At 39.0% G+C, this 20,216-nt stretch overlaps 1 protein-coding gene across 1 annotated transcript in view; it reads left to right on the top strand.

The window, feature by feature from the left end:
* The window catches only part of TTC39C (tetratricopeptide repeat domain 39C), a 120,403-nt gene that overhangs the window by 35,073 nt on the left and 65,114 nt on the right, over positions 1-20,216 (top strand). Inside the window, exons 2-4 of the mRNA XM_033178107.1 lie at positions 12,414-12,462; positions 14,302-14,430; positions 17,432-17,546. Of these exons, the coding sequence (XP_033033998.1) occupies positions 12,414-12,462; positions 14,302-14,430; positions 17,432-17,546 (293 nt within the window). The remainder of the gene's footprint in view (positions 1-12,413; positions 12,463-14,301; positions 14,431-17,431; positions 17,547-20,216) is intronic.

Below are 20,216 nucleotides of genomic sequence, written 5' to 3'. Positions count from 1 at the left end.
TAGAAAGAATACTAGAGAAGGGAAGATCAAAGATGGCAAGTAGCCTTTTTCAGATGTCATCAAATACGGTGTTAGAGAGCCCTCATTTGTCCACAAAAAATATGGTGACAAGGGATGTTGATGTGAGTCAGAGTAAATACCATTTACTCACTTTGCATCGCTGTTTATTAGAAGGGCCATTTGGACTTTCTAGTTGCCAAACTGGACGGTGTGTGCTCTCTGAAGAGTAGGCGTATTCTTGGTCATCTTTGCGTCCCCAGCACATAGCGCTGGGCCGGCTGTGTACTTGGTGTTCAGCAGACATGTTTTGAATGAGTGAGTGGAACAAAACTAAATTCATTAGAATTTTTCCTAAAGCCCTAAGTATAGAAAAGGTCACTTTTTATTTATTTTAAACTGAAGAACATTATCTAGTCATGACTTAGATGGGTGATTTTAAAATTAAATGTCTTGCTTTAAGAAAAAATTTATTGCTTTTTTTTAAAGAAAATTTACAGTTTTCTCTTAGATAACTTTGGTGGAGCCAAGGAACAAACTGGAAAACTATAAATCATTTATTAGACTATGATCCTGAATTTTATTGTTTTTGTTTGGCCTGATTTCTTAATCAGCCTCCTTGGCTTGGATGGAGGTGACGTTTTAATCCTTCCAGGAGCAGGCTCAGTGTCAGCTGTGTACTATGGAAACCACTGAGAATTGGAAATTTATCATGGATCCTTAGAAGATGTGGAACAGTGGAGTGCGCAGGGCATGGAGTTAGACCTGGGTGACTGTCCCTGTCTCTCAGGCCTGTTGGGAGGAGGAGACCTCATGAATGAGATAGAGCCAATGGTATTACTGTGGAAGTGATTTAACTTTTTAGGAATACCACAGTAATGAATTTTGTTTTATAATCTGATTTGTAGCAGGATTCAAAAAGACATTCCACGGATACTGTAATCATATATGAGACTTCTAAGGATGCTATCTGTAATACATAAAGGAAGCATTGAGAGGACTTTTAAAGTTAGATGCTTTCAGAATAAATCAGATGTTTTCCTTTTGAAAAATATTCTTAGTAACAATATGAATAGTGTCAAGAAAAACCCTTCAAATAAACCATTTCCCCTTTTATTTTCCTTGGCCACCGTCTGAGGGAATAGGTTGCTTTTCTTCTTGGACCTTTGATGTAGAGTGTTCCACTTATCACTTCCAAGGCACCTTTCCCTTTTCTGCATGTGGAAGATGCTCTGTTTAATAAACCGTTGAATGAATGCCACGCGAACAAGGTGCTGAAGACGTCACTGTTCTTTCTTCCTGTCATAATATAAGTAGAGACAAGTCTTTCTCTTGAGGTGGTGAGTGATATAAAAGCTTCTATGTTCTGTGGCGCTGGCTGGACAGATGCTCCTTTCTCTGTGATTGCTGCAGCATCTTTCAATTAAGGTTGAGGCCTCCAAATTGCTCCTATAATAGTTTCTCACGTCTGAATGGTGTTACAAAGTAAGTCCAACGAATTTGGCAAACATAGCTCATTGCAGAAGTACTAAATTAATCTTATCCATTGATTGTTGCCACAGTGTGTTCAAGTTAGAGAACTTGAGATATAGAACAGTAAAGATGAGCCGATAGCCCAGGAACCACAAGAACAGTACAGACTATGTGGGGGCTACGTTCAGGCCATCAGTCTCCTGTGAAATTGGGACATTTCAAGGCTTTATTTAGTGCTGACTTTTACGTGTTCAAAGCACATATTTTTAGTTTTTAACTCAGCCCTCATCAGATTATCAGATTCCTTATTATAAAACCCTTTTTTATTTTTCTTGGCACGGGGAGGAGGAGTTAGCTAAGTAGAGAGATTTCACAATTAAAAAGGAAAAAACAATTTTTTAAATAAGAGAATGAGCAAAAGTGGCCTTTCCCCCTTTTTTTTAAAATTTGAAAGGGATGCATTAAAAATCTTATTTATACTACTTACGTGGATAATATAAAAAGTGATCCTCAAATCACTTGCATTTGTTTTTGGAAAAAAATGCAAAAGACTGTCTTGGGGAGTGACCTCATCTAACTGAGGACTGTTCTCTACTTCTTATGGGTTCAGTTCACTGTCAGCCTTGTGCTCAGGGTGCTCTGGGCCACAGCTGGGCCCTGCAAGGCCTCAGCTTGCCACTCAGTGGATCACTCATTCCCACATAAGCGGGATCTGGCTGTCTTGTATTGAATCGCCCCGTTATTCTGTTTGGTTGACTGGATGATGTATTCTAATGAGAAAATTGTATCAAAGCCACAACCAAACCACAGGGATGTAGAACAAGTAAATCGACTTAAATGATGCATTTTTCTCTCTAAAAGGAGTGTAAATGTAGAAAGTGTCTGTGGTGACAACCTGAAAACAGAGATGATGATTAGAGCAGTTTCAGTCGTGACTGTTAAACCTCCCCGCTGTACACACGCTTTGCACTGAAGACCACCTCGATCTTCTTGCCCCTCACAACACTTTTTTCATTTTTTGTCTGTGTGTGTTGAAAAATGTACGCAGAACTTTTGTTTTCACATTAAATTCTATCAAAAAACATTTTTAGGTCTTGATGATATTCCATCTGGTTATTTATGAGTCATTCTATTGTAGAAAGTTTTTTCAATTAATTTTTTAAATTGTAAAATATACGTAACAGAATATGTCATCTTACCCATTTTTCAAGTTTACAGTTCAGTCATGTTAAGTACATATACATTGTTTTGCAACCAATCTGCAGAACTCTTTCTCATCTTGCAAAACTCCAACTCTGTACCCATTAAACAACAGCTCCCCTTTCCTTTCCCCACCTCCAGCCTCTGACAACCGCTATTGTGCTTTCTGTCTCTATGAATTTGACTGTGACAGGTACTTCATAGAGGTAGAATCATACAGTATTAATCTTTTTGTGACTGGCTTATTTCACTTAGAATTATATCCACAAAGTTCATCCATTTCGTCACATGTATCAGAATTTTCTTTTTTTTAAGGCTGAATAATATTCCATTGTTTGTATATCACATTTTGTTTATCCATTCATCACTGGAGTTGCTTCCGCCTTTTGGCTGTTGCGAATAATGCTGGTATGAACGTGGGTGTACAAGTATCTGAGTCCCTGCTTTCAATTCTTTTGTGTATATGCCTAGAAGTGGAATTGCTCGATCGTATGGTATTTCTAATTTTTGAGAAACTGCCTATAGTTTTCCATAGTGGCTACACCACCTTACACTCCCACCAACCGTATGCAAAGGTTCCAGTTTCTCCACATCCTTTCTAACGCTTACTTTGTTTCATTTGTGATAGTAGCTATCCTAGTGGTGTGAGGGGGTGTCTCACTGTGGCTTTGATTTGCATTTCCCTAGTGATTAGTGATGTTGAGCTTCTGTTTATGGACTTATGTAGCCATTTGTCTATCTTCTTTGAAGGAGAAATGTCTATTCAAGTTCTTCACCCAGTTTTTAATTAGGTTGTTTGTTTTTTGTTGTTGCTGAGTTGTAGGAGCTCTTTATATATTCTGGATATTAACCCCTTATCATATATATGATTTGCAAATATTTTCTCCAGTTCCATAGGTTGGTTGCCTTTTCACTCTGCCATTATGTTCTGTGAGGCACAGAAGTTTTAAATTTTGATGTAGTTCAATTTATATACTTTTATTACCTGTGCTTTTGGTGTCATATTCCAAGAAATTGTTGCCAAATGCAGTGTCATAAAGCTTTTTTCCAATGGTCTATTAAAACCCAGTTTTTCTCTATTCTGGATAATGTTGCAACAAATGGCTTCATGCATGTAGTTTTCTTTTCTTGGCATTGTTTTACTCTTCTTTCAGAAGGAAAGATGATATACCAAACCAGTTTTGTCTTCTTAAAGCCCATTTTTGATGATAACAAGCAGAGCAGAGGATATCACTTGTCCTTTTGGCAAAAATTGTGTTTCTGAAGGCAAGGTCTAAGGCCTTAGAGAAGCATTCAGTGTTGCCCTTTTTGCTAATTGTACAAAGTTAACTCCAGTGCTCCCCCTGGGACTGTGATTTTTAAACAGCAGGGTCCCAGAAAGCAGAGCTTCCATTAAGAGCAGCAGGGGTGAGTACATGCAATTTTTTCTTCAGCCCTCAGATCTCAGGTCTCAGGGCTGCAGTGAAAGATGTGGATGACAGCTGCAGGCTGATTAGATTCAGGTGGCCCCGTGCTTCATTTCTAATCCCCAAGAGTCCAAACCCGCCACACATGTGAAGGGGAGAAAAGTCATTTTGGAAAATTCTAAGAACTAAACATTAAGTAAGTTTAGAACATTTTCAGAAAAATGAAAGACAAAAAATTCCAGCTATTCGCTACTTTGGGCAGTAAAATTGCATTTAAAGAAACACATTCAGTTAGGGACTATTTTACAGTAATGATGCCCACTTATCTAAGCGAGAAATGTTCCTGTGCGAATCAGATATATACATTCTCTTCCACTGTGTTTCAGGAAATCTTCATCTGTCCACTTTTTAATATCTTCGAGAAACCTTAAAAAAAAGTCCAAGGCAATGTTGGCGAATATCAGAATGAGGATCAATTACTTCCTTTCATTCACGACAGGTTTTCTACCTTTGGGTGACTCATACAGAGAGAAAATTTTAGAGTCGTTTTATTACTGATGGTTCATTTTTAAAAAGCAAATGCAGTGAACCTAAGAGGCCCTCTCATGAAAGGATTCCAAAAGACACCTTATCTTTTGTAAAACGTATGTCTGTCTGTTTTTTAAATTGTTTTTTAGAGACAGAGTCTCACAATGTTGCCCAGGCTGATTTGGAACTCCTAGTCTCAAGCAATCCTCCTGTCTCAGCCTCCCAAAGTGCTGGGAGTGTAGGTGTGAGCCATCATGCCTGGCCTTGTTTTTTAACTTTTTATTTTGGAAAATTTTATACATCTTCAAAAGTACGTGGAATAATTTAATGAATTCTGATGTTCTTGTCACTCAGCTTCAATAATTATCAAGTCAGGAACAGTCTTGCTTTGTTTATCTTCTGTTCCCTTTTAATCTCTTTGCCCCAAATTATTTAGAAACAAATCCCAGTCAACTTATTTTATCTGTAATTACTTTGATATATCCCTCTAAAGAGTAGAAACTCCTTTAAAATATAGCCACAGTACCATTGCACACCAAAAAATGAATACTAATTTATTAATATAGTCCAGTAGTCATCAATGATCATTTATCTGATTGTTTTTCTTTTTAATATTTTTCTCTTTGTCATAAGGAAAAACTTAGTACAGTAAAGAACTTTTACAATGTAAACACCAGTGTAACTACTATCCAGGTAAAGTTCCAGACATTTCCAACACTCCAGTGCCCTCCTTTGGGCTCCTTCTCAAATTGATATTTCCTCAGAGGTAGCCACTGTCCAGACGTCTGTCATCATCAGAAGTCAGAGTAGTGGTTTTGGATTTCATATACATAGACTCATCTAGGATATACTCTTTTGTGTCTAGCTTCTTTCACTCAACGTTATTGCTTATGAGATTAATTCGTGTTATTGCATTGAGTGAATATGCTGCAGTACTACATCTGTTCTACCATGATGGACGCTTGAATTATTTTCATTTTGAGGCTAGTATGAATAACACTGCTATTAACATGGTGTATGTGTCTTTTCGGGGAGCATAATCATTCATTTCTGTTGTGAAAATTACTGGTTTACCCAGTAATCCCATGATTGGGTATATGAATATAAATTGTTCTGCCATAAAGGTACATGCATGCGTGTGTTCATTGCAGCGCTATTCACAATAGCAAAGACATAGAATCAACCTAAATATCCATCAGTTGGAGACTGGATAAAGAAAATGTGGTACATATAGCTGGGCGCCATGGCTCACGCCTGTAATCCCAGCAGTTTGGGAGGCTAAGGTGGGTGGATCATGAGGTCAGGAGATGGAGACCATCCTGGCTAACACGGTGAAACCCTGTCTCTACTAAAAATACAAAAAATTAACCGGGCGTGGTGGCGGGCATCTGTAGTCCCAGTTACTTGGGAGGCTGAGGAAGGAGAATGGCATGAACCCGGGAGGCAAAGCTTGCAGTGAGCTGAGATTGGGCCACTGCACTCCAGCCTGGGGGACAGAGCGAGACTCCATCTCAAAAAAAAAAAAAAAAAAGTGGTACATATACTGTGGAATACTATGCAGCCATAAAAAAGTATGAGATCATGTCCTTTGCAGGAACATGGATGAAACTGGAGGCCATTAGCATAAGCAAACCAATGCAGGAACAGAAAATCAAATACTCCATGTCCTCACGTGTAAGTGGGAGCTAAACACTGAGTACATCTGAACACAAAGAAGTGACCAACAGACAGCGGGGCCTGCTTGAGGGTGGAGGGTAGGAAGAGGGTGAGGATGGAAAAACTACCTATTGTGTACTGTGCTTATTACCTGGGTGATGAAATCATTTGTACACCAAACACCTGTGACACAATTTACCTGTATAGCAAACCTTTACATGTACCACAACCTAAAATTAAAAAAATTAATGACAACTATATGTGCATAAAATTAAACCACTGTTAAATCCATTAGAGGCTAGATGTGATAGCTCACACCTGTAATCCCAGCACTTTGGGAGGCAGAGGCAGGTGGATCACTTGAAGTCTGGAGTTCGAGACCAGCATGGTCGACATGGTGAAACTCCATCTCTACTAAAAATACAAGAATTAGCCAGGTGTGGTGGCATAAACCTGAGGTGCCAGCTACTCAGGAGGCTGAGACACAAGAATCACTTGAACCCGGGAGGCGGAGGCTGCAGTAAGCCGACCACTGCCCTGCAGCCTGGGTGTCAGAGTGAGACTCTGTCTCAAAAAAAAAAAAAAATTATTAGAACAAATAATAAAATTATCAAGTTCATAATTAATAAAAAAGTTACTAGGGTAGGCATATGTTTAGATTTAGTAGACACCAATAAGCGACGTAGGAGAATACTAGTTGCTCCACATCTCACTAACACTTGACATTGTCAGTCCTTCCTGACAACCTGATGAGTATAGTGGTATCTTATTTTGTTTTTAATTTGTATTTCCCTGATAACTAATGATTTTCAGCATTTTAAATATGTTTATTGACTTTGGATACCCTCATTTGTGAAGCGTCTATTGTAAGATTTTGGCAGTCTTTTTAGTAAGCTTTCAGTCTTTTTTTTTTTTTTTTTTTACTGATTCATGGAAGTTTTTAATGTATCCTGAAGATGAGCTCTTAGTTGGATATGTGTATTGCAGATATCTTCTCCCCATCTGTGGTTTGCTTTTTCCAATCGCTTATGACCGAACAGAAATTCTTAATTTTAATTGTCTTCATGTCTGGTAAAGTAAGCATCTGACTTTGTTGCTGTTCTTCAGCTTTGATTTGGTGATTCTAAATCATTTACTTTTCCATATACATTTAATTTTTTAAAAAAACGTTTTATGTTCAGAGGTGCATGTGCAGGTTTGTTACATAGGTAAACTTATGCCATGGGGATTTGCTGTACAGATTATTTCATCACCCAGGTGTTAAACCTAGTACTAATTTTTCATTTTTTCCAATCCCCTCCCTCCTCCCACCCTCCATCGGGCCACTGCACTCCAGCCTGGGGGACAGAGCGAGACTCCGTCTCAAAAAAAAAAAAAAAGAAAATGTGGTACATATACTGTGGAATACTATACAGCCTCAAGTAGGCCTCAGTGTCTGTTGTTCCCCTCTATGTGTTCATATATTCTCATCACTTAGCTCCCACTTACAGATCAGAACATTCGGTGTTTGGTTTTCTGTTTCTGCTTTAGTTTGCTAAGGATAATGGCCTCCAGCTCTATCTGTGTCCCTGCAAAGGACATGATCTCGTTCCTTTTTATGGTTGCATAGTATTCAATGGTGTACATGTACCACATTTTCTTTATTCAGTCTATCATTGATGGGCATTTCAGTTGATTCCATGTCTTTGTCTTTGCTATTGTGAATAGTGCTGCAATGACTATACGTGTGCATGTATCTTTAAAATAGAACGATTTATAGTTCTTTGGGTATATACCCAGTAGTGGGATTCTTGGGTTGAATGGTATATTAGTTTGTTTTCATGCTGCTGATAAAGATATACCCGAGACTGAGACTGGGTAATTTATAAAGGAAAGAGGTTTAATTAACTCACAGTTTCACATGGCTGGGGAGGCCTCACAATCGTGGCAGAAGGCAAGGGAGGAGCAAAGTCATGTCTTGCGTGGCAGCAAGCAAAGAGAGAATGAGAGCCAGGTGAAAGGGGAAATGCCTTATAAAACGATCAGATCTCATGAGGCTTATTCACTACCATCCCCGCCATGATTCAGTTATCTCCCGCTGGGTCCCTCCCACAACACTTGGGAATTATGGGAGCTACAATAATGGTGAGATTTGGATGGGGACACAGCCAGACCATACCAAGTAGTATTTCTGCCTCTAGGTCTTTCAGGAATCGCCGCAGTGTCTTCCACAATGGTTGAGCTAATTTACACTCCCACCAACAGTGTAAGAGTGTTCCTTTTTCTCCACAACCTTGCCAGCATCTGTTGATTTTTGACTTTTTAATAATAAACATTCTGACTGTTGTGAGATGGTATCTTATGGTGGTTTTGATTTGCCTTTTTTTTTTTTTGAGTCGGAGGGAGTTTCGCTCTGTCACCTAGGCTGAAGTGCAGTGGCGCCATCTCGGCTCACTGCAGCCTCTGCCTCTCAGGTTCCAGTGATTCTCCTGCCTTGGCCTCCCACGTAGCTGGGATTACAGGCACGCCTGGCTACTTTTTGTATTTTTAGTAGAGACAGAGTTTCACCACGTTAGCCAGGCTGGTCTCGAACTCCTGACCTCAGGTGATCCACGTGCCGCAGACTCCCAAAGTGCTAGGATTACAGGCGTGAGCCACTGCACCCAGCCATATTCTTTTAAAGATAAAAAACTCAGTGAGTTTGCTTTTATTCTTCCAGTTTGTATTCTGGACTATAGGATTTAAAAGTTTATTTCATCCTTTTTCCTATGCACAGAGTCCTGGGTCCCAGCAAACACTGATATAGTTGACTGATTGCTTTCTCACATACTACGACCCAGCAGCCTTGCTGGGTATATAAGAATATGATTACTGAAAGCAGATTAAGATTTTTCTTTTGGCCACCTTTTGGGATCAGTTTTTAAGGCTATTTCACAATAGGGATATACTGTCAGATTACTATGTTGTAAAGTCTCTTGGACTAGTTCTGCTCTGGTTTTATGTTACCAACTGGATTTGCTTTAGGGACTTTTAAGTCACTTTCTTTTGACTTTAAGGGTTGCATTATTAACATCCAATATTATTGTGAGTAACTTTTACATGGTTCCAAAATGAAGTCTACAAAACAAGATGTATAAAAGGGAACTTCATTTGCATCCTTGTTTCCTCTTCCCTGTTCCCCTCCCTCACCTTATAGGTATCAATTTTGAAAAAAAATGTTATAGATTATCCTACCATTGTTTTTTCAATATCAGCAAATACTTAGTCTTCTTTTTTAAAACAAAAAAAAAATAGGTTTTTCACTATGATTTATTTCACTTGCCCCATTTTTTGTATATCTTCTGGTATTTAGAAAGGTTTGTCTTTGGGTTCTAATGCTTACCTTTGTGTGCAGCCTTCATATAGCACTCCCACTCCCCTCTTGTTTGGTCTTTGTCTGTTGGTTCCAAATATGAGCAGTATTGAAATGAGCTGGGAGCCTCTTCCTCCCGCTCCACAGCACCAGTTTCGAACTAATGACCTTCGTACTCTTTGGGAACATTTCTGTATCTCCAAAATGAATGCATTTTGTGTAGAGACACATGCATGGTCCACAATTGATTAGGATGCGGTAAGTTAACTTAGGATCACTTGAAATAAGTTTAAGGAAAAAAAAGTGGGCTGGGTGTGGTGGCTCATGCCTGTAATCCCAGCACTTTGGGAGGCCGAGGAGGGCGGATCACTTGAGGTCAGGAGTTCGAGACCAGCCTGGTCAGTGTAGTGAGACTCCATCTCTATTAAAAATACAATTAATTAGCCAGGCGTGGTGGCACCTGCCTGTAATCCCAGCTGCTTGGGAGGCTGAGGCAGGAGAATGACTGGAACCTAGGAGGCGGAGGTTGCAGTGAGCCAAGGTTGCGCCATTGCACTCCAGTCTGGGCAACAGAACAAGACTCGGTCTTAAAAAGAAACAACAAAAAAACCAAGGACCAGGTGAACCACGTTAGATCGAGCTCTTCTAACAGCGAGTGATGTGCAGCCTGAGAGGACAACCGCCCGCCCGGAGTGCGTTGTCACGTGCCCGATGCACCCAGTGCTGTGGGGGAGGCAGATGGTTCTTCAAGGAGGGAAAATGGTTTCCTTGGGCTGTTGCTATGTTTTTTTTTCCCCCACTTAAATGATAAGATGGTATGTGAAGTCAAAAGGGCGGGTTAGGTACCATGAATAATTAATTGCCACAGCTCTCAGAAACCTAATTTTAGCCAAGAATAAGAAGCAGATGTGGCAACAGTAGGCCCTAGTTTCAGCTTCCTTCATTTTTCAAGTGGCAAAGTGGCTACTATGTAAGCAGGGAAAGGGAAAAGGAGGGAAAAGTCGCAGTACGCAGCACTTGATTGAGACGTGTCTGTTCCTGAAAGACAGAATTCTGTGTCATCCCTTCCTTCACTGACTCGGATTTGCGGAACACCTGCTATGTGTGTAAGGTGGATATGATATGTATAGTAGGGTAGGGTAGCAGCCCGTACTGTTATGCCCAAATAGTGCTATGGGATGAGAAAAACTAACATGTATTTTGAGGCAGATTGTGGGGATGACAGATACTACAAAAGTGTGCTGTTTGATCTAGGTTCATGGGTATGAGCGCTGGTTAGGGATTCCTCACAAGGGAATTGACCTTCCCATTTCTTTTTTCATGTTGGTTTAAGTAACCTATTAAATGGGATAAACAGACTCTTGTTAACTATAGAATTTAGGTAGGTACTGAGTAGATGAAAAAGAAAATGGTAGCAGAAGGTTAATGTTAAATAGAGTCCAGGATGTCACATACACTGTCTTTCTCTAACACACACACAGTGCACCAGGAGAAAAATGAACGTGTGTACCCTTTAACTCAGTAATGCTACCTTTAGCATTTTATCCCAAGAATATATCTGGCCTTGCCTGCAAAAATGTATGTACAAGGTGTCCATTAGGCATATGTGTGTGTATACACACACATTCAGACACATGTAAGTGTGCACCTTCTCTTTCCCGTGGACACACACATACTCTCACTTTGCATATATTCTGTATTTATAGTCAGATACTGAATACGTTGTTTCATGCCTTTTTGTAGTGACCATATAGTATTTGCATAATACAAAATCAATAAAATGATTTTTATTTAAGAAGGTAATTACAACTAGCTTTTCCTTTTAGTGCAATTTATAGAGATCTGGATTTTGTACTATTTTGGATTTTGAAACAGAAAATTTATATTCTCTTATTCTTTAAATTGGTATTGATTTGCTTTCATTTTTGGCTTACAACAAAATCAGATGATTACAAGGAGGGAATGGCTGACTCTTAGGGAGGCATTCCTAAGGTTCTCGGATTAATGAGTGAGTTTGTGAAGTCTGACTCAGTGAAGAGACCCTTTGATCTACTCTAGAAACTATATTGATTTTCTGTGTTGAACATTTGTAACAAGTTTTGCATTTTAAAAATGATCTAACTGGTAACGGTAGAAGATTATTTTAAAAATGAATAATAACTGTCTTTCTTTGGCCATGTTTTTGTAGTTGTCAGATTGTTTCTATCTTTTTTTTTTGAGACAGAGTCTCACTCTCGCCCAGCCTGGAGTGCAATGGCGCGATCTTGGCTCAGTGCAACCTCCACCTCCCGGGTTCACACAATCCTCCCTGCCTCGGGCTCCCGAGTAGCTGGGATTATAGACACCCGCCACCACTTGCTGCTAACTTTTGTATTTTTAGTAGAGATGGGGTTTTGCCATGTTGGCTAGGCCGGTCTCCAACTCCTGACCTCGGGTAATCTGCCTGCCTCAGCCTCCCAAAGTGCTGGGATTACAGGCGTGAGCCACTGCGCCTGGCCTGTTTCTACCATCTTTATATTTATTGTGTCAACTCTTTAACAACCACAGTTAAAAAGTGTACTAAGGCAGTGTCTATTCTAATTTGACTTTTTGTTTGCCTTAATTTGAAGAATCAGAGGCAAATTCTATCCTGGCAGATAGAGCTGTAAACCACCTTGCCTGTTTACCTTCTTTATTAGGGTAATTTAATCTGCTTGATGACCTTAACTTCTTTTATCCAATTAGGAGGATTATATGGTAATCATGATATGTCAAATGCTTTTAAAATAAAATTTTACAATGAAAATAATTTTATTGTGTGTGTGTGTGTGTTTTTTTAACAGAAATCATAGCCCACTAATGAGTTTTGGAGCCAGCTTTGTCAGTTTTTTGGTAAGTTGATATCTTAAGACCTATTGGCATGAAAGAAACAATTATATAAAGTAATGTCTGTTAGTGGCTACCAGTTATATAGATATACTATTGTAGAAAGTCTTTTAGAGTCTAAAACTGAAGTAGAGTTTTTGCCTATTACCCAATGCCTATGAAATAATCTGTCTTCCCTCATTTTAAAAATAAAATGCTTACGTCTTATTTATAGGGTATTATATTTTAACCAAAGGCCTTTTTAGAATAAAAATGTAATGGAAAGATCTTCAATAATTAAAATTGCATTCGAGGTAGAAAAATGGTCTGGGTTTGGGTAATAAAGGTTTGCTCTAAAATTATTGAGTAAATGTGGACTAGAGGACAAGTTAAATGAGCAGAGCTAAAATTTGTCAGTTAGTATTACATTTCCAAATATGAGTATTTGGGAATTGAGGAATTAGGTTGCAGTTAGGTTTTAAAGTACATTGGGCAATGTGGAAAATGGGATACTTCCATTTTCCAGAAACAGTAATAGCATCACACAAATTATTTTCAAACACGTAATTTTTAAAAAAGACTATTAAAGAATTGCGTAACAGCAAGAAGAAAAAAGTCATGATAGAGACTGAAAAAGAGAAACCATTTAGATCCAAGATTTAGAAAGATGTCAGCAAATGGGCGTGTCACAGCCTGGCAGTGCTCTACCACAGGTACCACGCCAGCTTCCAGTGAGAAGTTTTTATTCAAGGTATTTATTTCCTCTTATTGCCAGTTAATGCAACAAAAATGTTAAGGGCTATTGTTTGAAAGAATACATTATTCCCAACCCTAGGGAACATGGTACTGGGTGGCGGTTGTAACATTAGAACCCAAGTGATTATAAGGGCTGCAAATGAGATATAACCAAAGGGTCTTGGCTGAGTCTGGTGGTGGAGGAGGAGGAGGAGAAGCAAGGCCACAGCAGGGCTGAGATTTCAGCAGCTTGAGAGGAGGGTTGGGAAGAAGAGTGTGGCAGGGAGGCCTGGACCGAGGTTTGGCTAGAATGGAAAAGTAAGTTAGAGCCATACTGAGGAAGCCTGAAAGGCCAAGATGGAGCTGGTAGAATTTAATAGGAAATGAGGAGCTGGAGACAGTAGGTTCATCAGGTCCTTCAAAGAACCAGGTATCCCGCAGCAAGTCTGTCTCTGCCCCTGTAAGCCCATTCATCTCAGAAACCTCGGTTCTACTGTGTAAAAGTCACAGGTGTTCAGCAGAGATTCAGTAGATTTCCCCTACCTCGTTAAATGTGGCCTGAAAAAGTCCACTAGGATCAGGTGCCTGGAAACAAGCTGTCATGGAATTTTTAAACATAGACAATATAAAATGAATTCCTTGTAAGTGAACCTACTGGAATTGCAGTCCCTGGAAAGACTGAAGATTTTCTAAGAGTACCTACAAGCTGTTGTTTCATTAGCATTTCTGTGCAATTCTTGGCGGAGCCAGGGATCCATATGTGGGTAGAATGAACTTTTGAATTAGACACCATTGTAAAAACTGAATTGAGCAGACCAATCAGAAATTATAGAGAACTTTTGTTACCATGTTTAATAACCGCAACAACAAAAATTGTAGAACAGTAATGGCAAGGACATTTATTACCATATTTTTTCGTGATGACGTGATAGAGGTATAATCTTATTTCATGTTGAGATTATAGTTTCTTCAAATGAATAGATTATGCCATAACCTTGTGATTCTTTTGCTTGCAATAAATACCTTAAGTGTTTTTTTATTTGGAGTTTTCTTATAATAAATTGGCTTAAATTTTCCGATACTAATTCATTCATTCATTCATTCATTCATTCATTCATTCATTCTTGGAAGAATGCCATGATGACATTTGAGGAAGAAAAAATGCAGTTGGCATGTGATGACTTAAAAACCACAGAAAAACTGTGTGAAAGTGAAGAGGCTGGAGTAATTGAAACAATCAAGAATAAAATTAAGAAGAATGTAAGTACTGCGGCTTTAGGTTGTGGACTGTGTGCTCCTTATTTAGAATATCACTTTTGTTCATTTAGAACAAAAGCCGTTTGCTTGGTTTTAGTATTTAGAATATGACTGAAAAACCACAATGTTTCTTACAGTTTTTGGTCATATAAAATGTATCTCTTACAAAAACAGAAGCTGTTTTCAGTCCTCCAGAGCCATTCAGTGTATGTTCTTTTGATATCTTAGAATCATCTTCTTCCATAATGAGCTGTGTGGCAAGGGCTGTTTTAATGAGGTTTTCCTATATGTAATTCAAGTAGGATACGATGACAGTTGATGAATAATAGAATTGCATTTTGGTATAATTCTGGAATTCAGCTGATTACCTAATTTTCCCCAGGCCTCACCAGCCTTTGGTTACAAATAGTCAGAATACCATCAGAATCCAGTTTTCCTGATTTTCCCCTCACCATTCCAGTACAAAAGTGCTAGGCTATGGAGAGGCATCCTCCTAACCCTGATGTTACTTGGAGTGCCCAAGGGTCTTGCATACATCACTGACAGATCAGTCTGTTGGATATAGTCATCAGAAGCCACCTGTCTTCTGCTCCTGCATGCCCGTGCCCTGCCTGTGAAGCATCATAGGAGACTGCTTCACCTTGCTCTTGTTTATGGTGTCCACCATGAGAAAGCCACTGATGGGCCAAGGGTCCCACCTCCTGATGCTCCAGAGGGCCAGAGTGTTCCTAGCTTTCTCTCTCTCCAGCCTGACACATCCTGCACAGCAGGTGTTGTTACAAACGAGGAAACAGAAGCATCTTGACATTTTCCCAAGTGAATAGAATAGTGAGTGCTGGGGCTAGATTTGGAACAACAATGACCACGATGTATTATGCTAAAATCTAGAAAAAGGGAAATAGATCATTCTGGTGTGTCTGCTGTGTATACTGTTGACATATTTGCAAAAATCCTATTATTTCTTCTGTCATTGTGATAGCATATAAAGGTATTTAACTTATTTGATTCAAGTTTATTTTGTACTAAGAATGCAGCATGTTCTATGCTGGAGTGTTCTGTTCTTCATTTTAGAAACATTATGATAAAGACCAATGTTTTATAATGTCTAATCAATGACCAAGTGCTGTTGACTGTTTTTCTTAAATACCTCTTGAATTCATTGACTGCTCTCCATCCTCACTGCCATCTCTGTAGGTTAGACACTATCCCACCTGTCTAAGACACATGGGTATTTCTGTCTCCAGTCTCACGGTTCTTTAATGTAGGGGTCCCCAACCTCTGGGCCATGGACCTGTACTGGTCTGTGGCCTGTTAGGAACCAGACCACAGGGCAGGAGGTGAGCTGAAGGGCGAGTGAGCGTTGCCACCTGAACTTTGCCTGCTGTCAGATCAACAGCATCATTAGGAGCGTGAACTGTCTATGCAAGGGATCTAGGGTGCACACTGTTTATGAGAATCTAACTAATGCCTGATGATCTGGGGTGGAACAGTTTCATCCTGAAACCATTAACTTATCTCCTCCCAACCCCCTAACCCAGTCCATGGAAAAATTGTCTTCCATGCAGCTGGTCCCTGCTGCCAAAAAGGTTGGGGACTGCTGCTCTAATTCATTGTCCATAATATAGTCACTAAAATGCAAATTTCTTGCTTGCTTGGTTTTCAGTGGTCCCCCTCACCAGCCATTGCCATTATAATAAAGTACAGACTCCTTAATGTGGCTGACTTGGCATTTACGTTTCCTCTGCCTGGAACATTCCCCTCCCTCGTTTCCTGGTTTCTACTCCTCTTTAGCTCTTTCTAGGTGTCCTTTTCCCCAAGGACTCTTGCTTGAGGCCCCCTGCCCTCTTAAGTGTGTCTCCTACAGGTTCCCGTAGTTCCCTGTCTTGACCCTTCAGAGAGCTTTCCACAGTACACAGTAATGTGGTCTGTTTTCCTCAGTAGAATGAAAGCTTACATGTCTGCCATCAGTATCCAGTACCATGTCTGGCACCTGTGTTAATAATTAACATTTGTAATGAGTCCTTGCAATTTAAAAAGCATTTTCACATTCAGTATCTCATTAGCCCTCCCAACAATCCTGCACAATAGATGCTATTACAAACGAGGAAACAGAAGCATCTTGACATTTTCCCAAGTGAATAGAATAGTGAGTGCTGGGGCTAGATTTGGAACAACAGTGACCACGATGGATTATGCTAAAATCTAGAAAAAAAGGGAAACAGATCATTCTGGTGTGTCTGCTGTGTATACTGTTGACATATTTGCAAAAATCCTATTATTTCTTCTGTCATTGTGATAGCATATGAAAGCTATTTAACTTATTCAAGTTTACTTTGTACTAAGAATGCAGAGTGTTCTATTCTGGAGTGTTCTGTTCTTCATTTTAGAAACATTATGATAAAGACCAATATTTTATAAAAAGTGACTTGACTTTTTGCATATTTGTATTTATATGACATATTTCAAGTACTGTTTGTGATTTATTCAAAGCTAATTTTTAATTCCGGAATACTTTCTCCTTAATGGAAATGTAGTCAGTTTCCGATCTTTACATCTCAGTTGCGTGCACGAAAAGAATGCCCCTAATGTTATCCTACCTGAAGACAGGTGGCTGCAAAGTTGACTTTTCAGGTTATCTACTTAAGGAATATATTGTACTTTTAATGATTTTTATTTTGAATAAGAAAGACTTTACTTTTTTTTTTTTTTTTTTAAAAGGTGAAACCCCGAAGATTTTTGTTGCTTTTCATATTCCCCATGAACTCAGTTTGTATCACTTAGAATATTTTTGTCTTTGAGTTACAGGGCTCAAGCAAACAAAACAAAGTTAGACTAATGGGAATTTGGAGCGTCCAGGCTCATAGGATAAATTTGTTCTTGGCTTTGAGTGCCAGGTTTCACAATTCCTATGTAAAATTATTTTGTACAATAACCTAATACTGTTTGGGGGGACTAACGTTGTTGTGTGTGATTTATCAGTGTGGACTTTCTTTCTGCCAAACAGGTTGATGTCCGAAAATCCGCCCCCTCTATGGTTGATCGGCTTCAGAGGCAGATAATCATAGCTGACTGTCAGGTTTACCTGGCTGTGCTTTCATTTGTAAAACAAGAATTGTCAGGTATGCTGAAGCGTTTTTTTTTAATGATTTTCACTATTCAGTGCACACAATTAGTAATACGCTTTTTAAAGAATGCCTTGTGCTTCAGTCTTTGAAAACGTGGTGCCTCTTTGGAGCATGATACTGATTTATTACTGGGGAAATTGAAACCACAAGTGTTCAATGTGTGTTTAGTGGAGCAGTTTTTGTGCCAGAGTCTGTCTCATCCTCTTGTCTCAAGGGAATTCTGTCATACTTACAGCAGTTGCTAGTGCCTTTTATATGTATGTAGATGTATAATACTTTTTCTTTGTGGGAATCAGGTTGTGATCATAACCTTTAAAGTGAAATGTAACTGGCTTAAATTTACCATTTTCAGGAAGTTGTTAGTAAGGCCTGAGTGCCTTCAATGGTTTCACGTATATTAGGAGATCATTAAAGATCGTTAAAGATTTGCTAATATAGTGGAATTACCTGCATTTTAACAAACTTTAGTGAGGGATATAAACTAATTTCTTAATTAGTCTGTCCAAGACAAACGTTTTCTAGGGTTAGCTTTAATTTCTTGAGTGAAATAGATTCAAGTGAGCCCCTAAAGCTTGTCCTATGACTGAGTCTAAAATGGACCTGATTATTTTAATTTTGTGGTTATGGTGGTCTCTGATATTGACAGCAGAAACTTGCCATTTTGGTAGATAGAATTTACTTGAAAAAACGGAAACTTCTAAAAGGAAATCAATTCAAATTTACTGTCAGAAAGATATTTTCTCCTAAACCTTAAATGAAGGATCTATTTCTTTTAAATTATAACATACTCTTTTCTTTCTAGCCTATCAGAAGCCAGTTTTCCCCCCTTTTTCTTATTTCTCTTGCTGTTTCCATCTTTGTCTCTGTCTCGTACCAGGGATGCTTTGCTTCTGTTTGGCTGAAGTCAAAAGTGGAATTTAACTTTTATTTTGACCTCTGAAATTTGGACTTCTAAATATTGATCTTTCTTTTAAAATATGTTCTATGACGTACATTCACTGTTTGCTTTGGTTAAATAATTCTTTTTCTCCTTAACCATCTTCTCAGGACTCTTCTAATAGTACCTTACTTATATGGTCAAGAACTCATAGCTCATGTGAATTTTCTATAATGCAGTAATGTCAAATCCCCCATTTGGAGTGCACTGCTGACTCAGATACAAAAGAGTACCGGAGCTTATCTGGACCTCATTGGTCAAGACAAGAGCTCTGTGATTTTGTACTCCCTTTTCCTGACACTCAAAGACTCTCATAAGGAGCTAATTTTAACCATTAAGAAAATATCTGGCCAGGTGCCTTGGCTCACACCTGTAATCCCAGTACATTAGGAGGCTGAGGCAGGCAGATCACTCAAATCAGGAGTTCGAGACCAGCCTGGCCAACATGGTGAAACCCCATCTCCAATAAAATACAAAAATTGGCTGGGTGTGGTGGCAGGCACCTGTAATCCCAGCTACTTGGGAGGCTGAGGCAGGAGAATCACTTGAACATGGTGGGGGTTGCAGTGACTTGAGATTACTCCACTGCACTCCAGCCTGGGTGACAGAGCAAGACTTAAAAAAAAAAGAAAAGGAAAGAAAAGAAAATACCTGTTGAGAGAGGAGGATAAAGCAAATGTAATAAAAGTGTGAGAGTGTATCAGAACTTTTTTTTTTTTGAAATGGAGCCTGGCACTGTTGCCTGGGCTGGAGTGCAGTGGCACGATCTCGGTTCACTGCAACCTCTGCCTCCCAGGTTCAAGCAATTCTCCTGCCTCAGCCTCTGGAGTAGCTGGGATTACAGGTGCCTGCCACCACGCCCGGCTAATTTTTTGTATTTTCAGTAGAGATGGGGTTTCACTATGTTGGTCAGCCTGGTCTTGAACTCTGACCTCGTGATCTGCCCGCCTCGGCCTCCCAAAGTGCTGGGATTACAGGAATGAGCTGCCGCGTCCAGCCAGAGCTTTTTAAATGAGTATATCTGTCTTTCATTTGTTCAATCATTGATCCATTCAACAAATAATTATAGAGCGCGTGCTGTGTGCTAAGCACTTAGATAAGCAAACACAGACCTAGTCCCTGCCCTCATAAAGCTGAGAATTATCAGATAATAGTATTTATATTTAAGATTATTCTGATTGTAAAATTACTAAATATTAGTATGGAAAATTTTGGAAAGATAGAAAGCAAGTCATCATCTCCAATTTCAACACTTAGAGAAAATCTCTTTTTATGAATAATAATCTGCTTTATATTTCTTTATCTTTTTTACAAAATTGAATCTATAGTATTTTATATCTTATTTTCTCTTTTTCAATTATACTTTGGGTATTTTCCCTATGACTCAGTTTCAGAACATAATTTTAAATAATAGTGAGTTAGTTTGTCATATGAATATGCCCTAATGCATTTAATCAGTTCCTCATGGACATTTAGATTGGTGTGCATTTTTGGGGGGTATTAGTGAGGTTGAACGTGCTTTTGTATTTTATCCATAAACTGTATTTCTTTCACAAATTATCTTCACAGCCTTTGCCTGTTCTAATAGTTTGATATTATTGTTACTTAATCCTATTTATCATAGTATTTGACAGCATTCTTGGGTCTTCCTGAAGTCCTATGATTTATTGAATATGATATTGACGTTGAAGTGAAATTCTCATAGGCATGAAAGCCTCGGGTTGTCA

This window comes from Trachypithecus francoisi, unplaced genomic scaffold, assembly GCF_009764315.1.
Source record: "Trachypithecus francoisi isolate TF-2019V2 unplaced genomic scaffold, Tfra_2.0 Lachesis_group19, whole genome shotgun sequence".
Taxonomy (NCBI): Eukaryota; Metazoa; Chordata; class Mammalia; order Primates; family Cercopithecidae; genus Trachypithecus; species Trachypithecus francoisi.
Note: the sequence above shows the minus strand (reverse complement) of the source record. Positions and strands in the feature narration are given on the sequence as shown.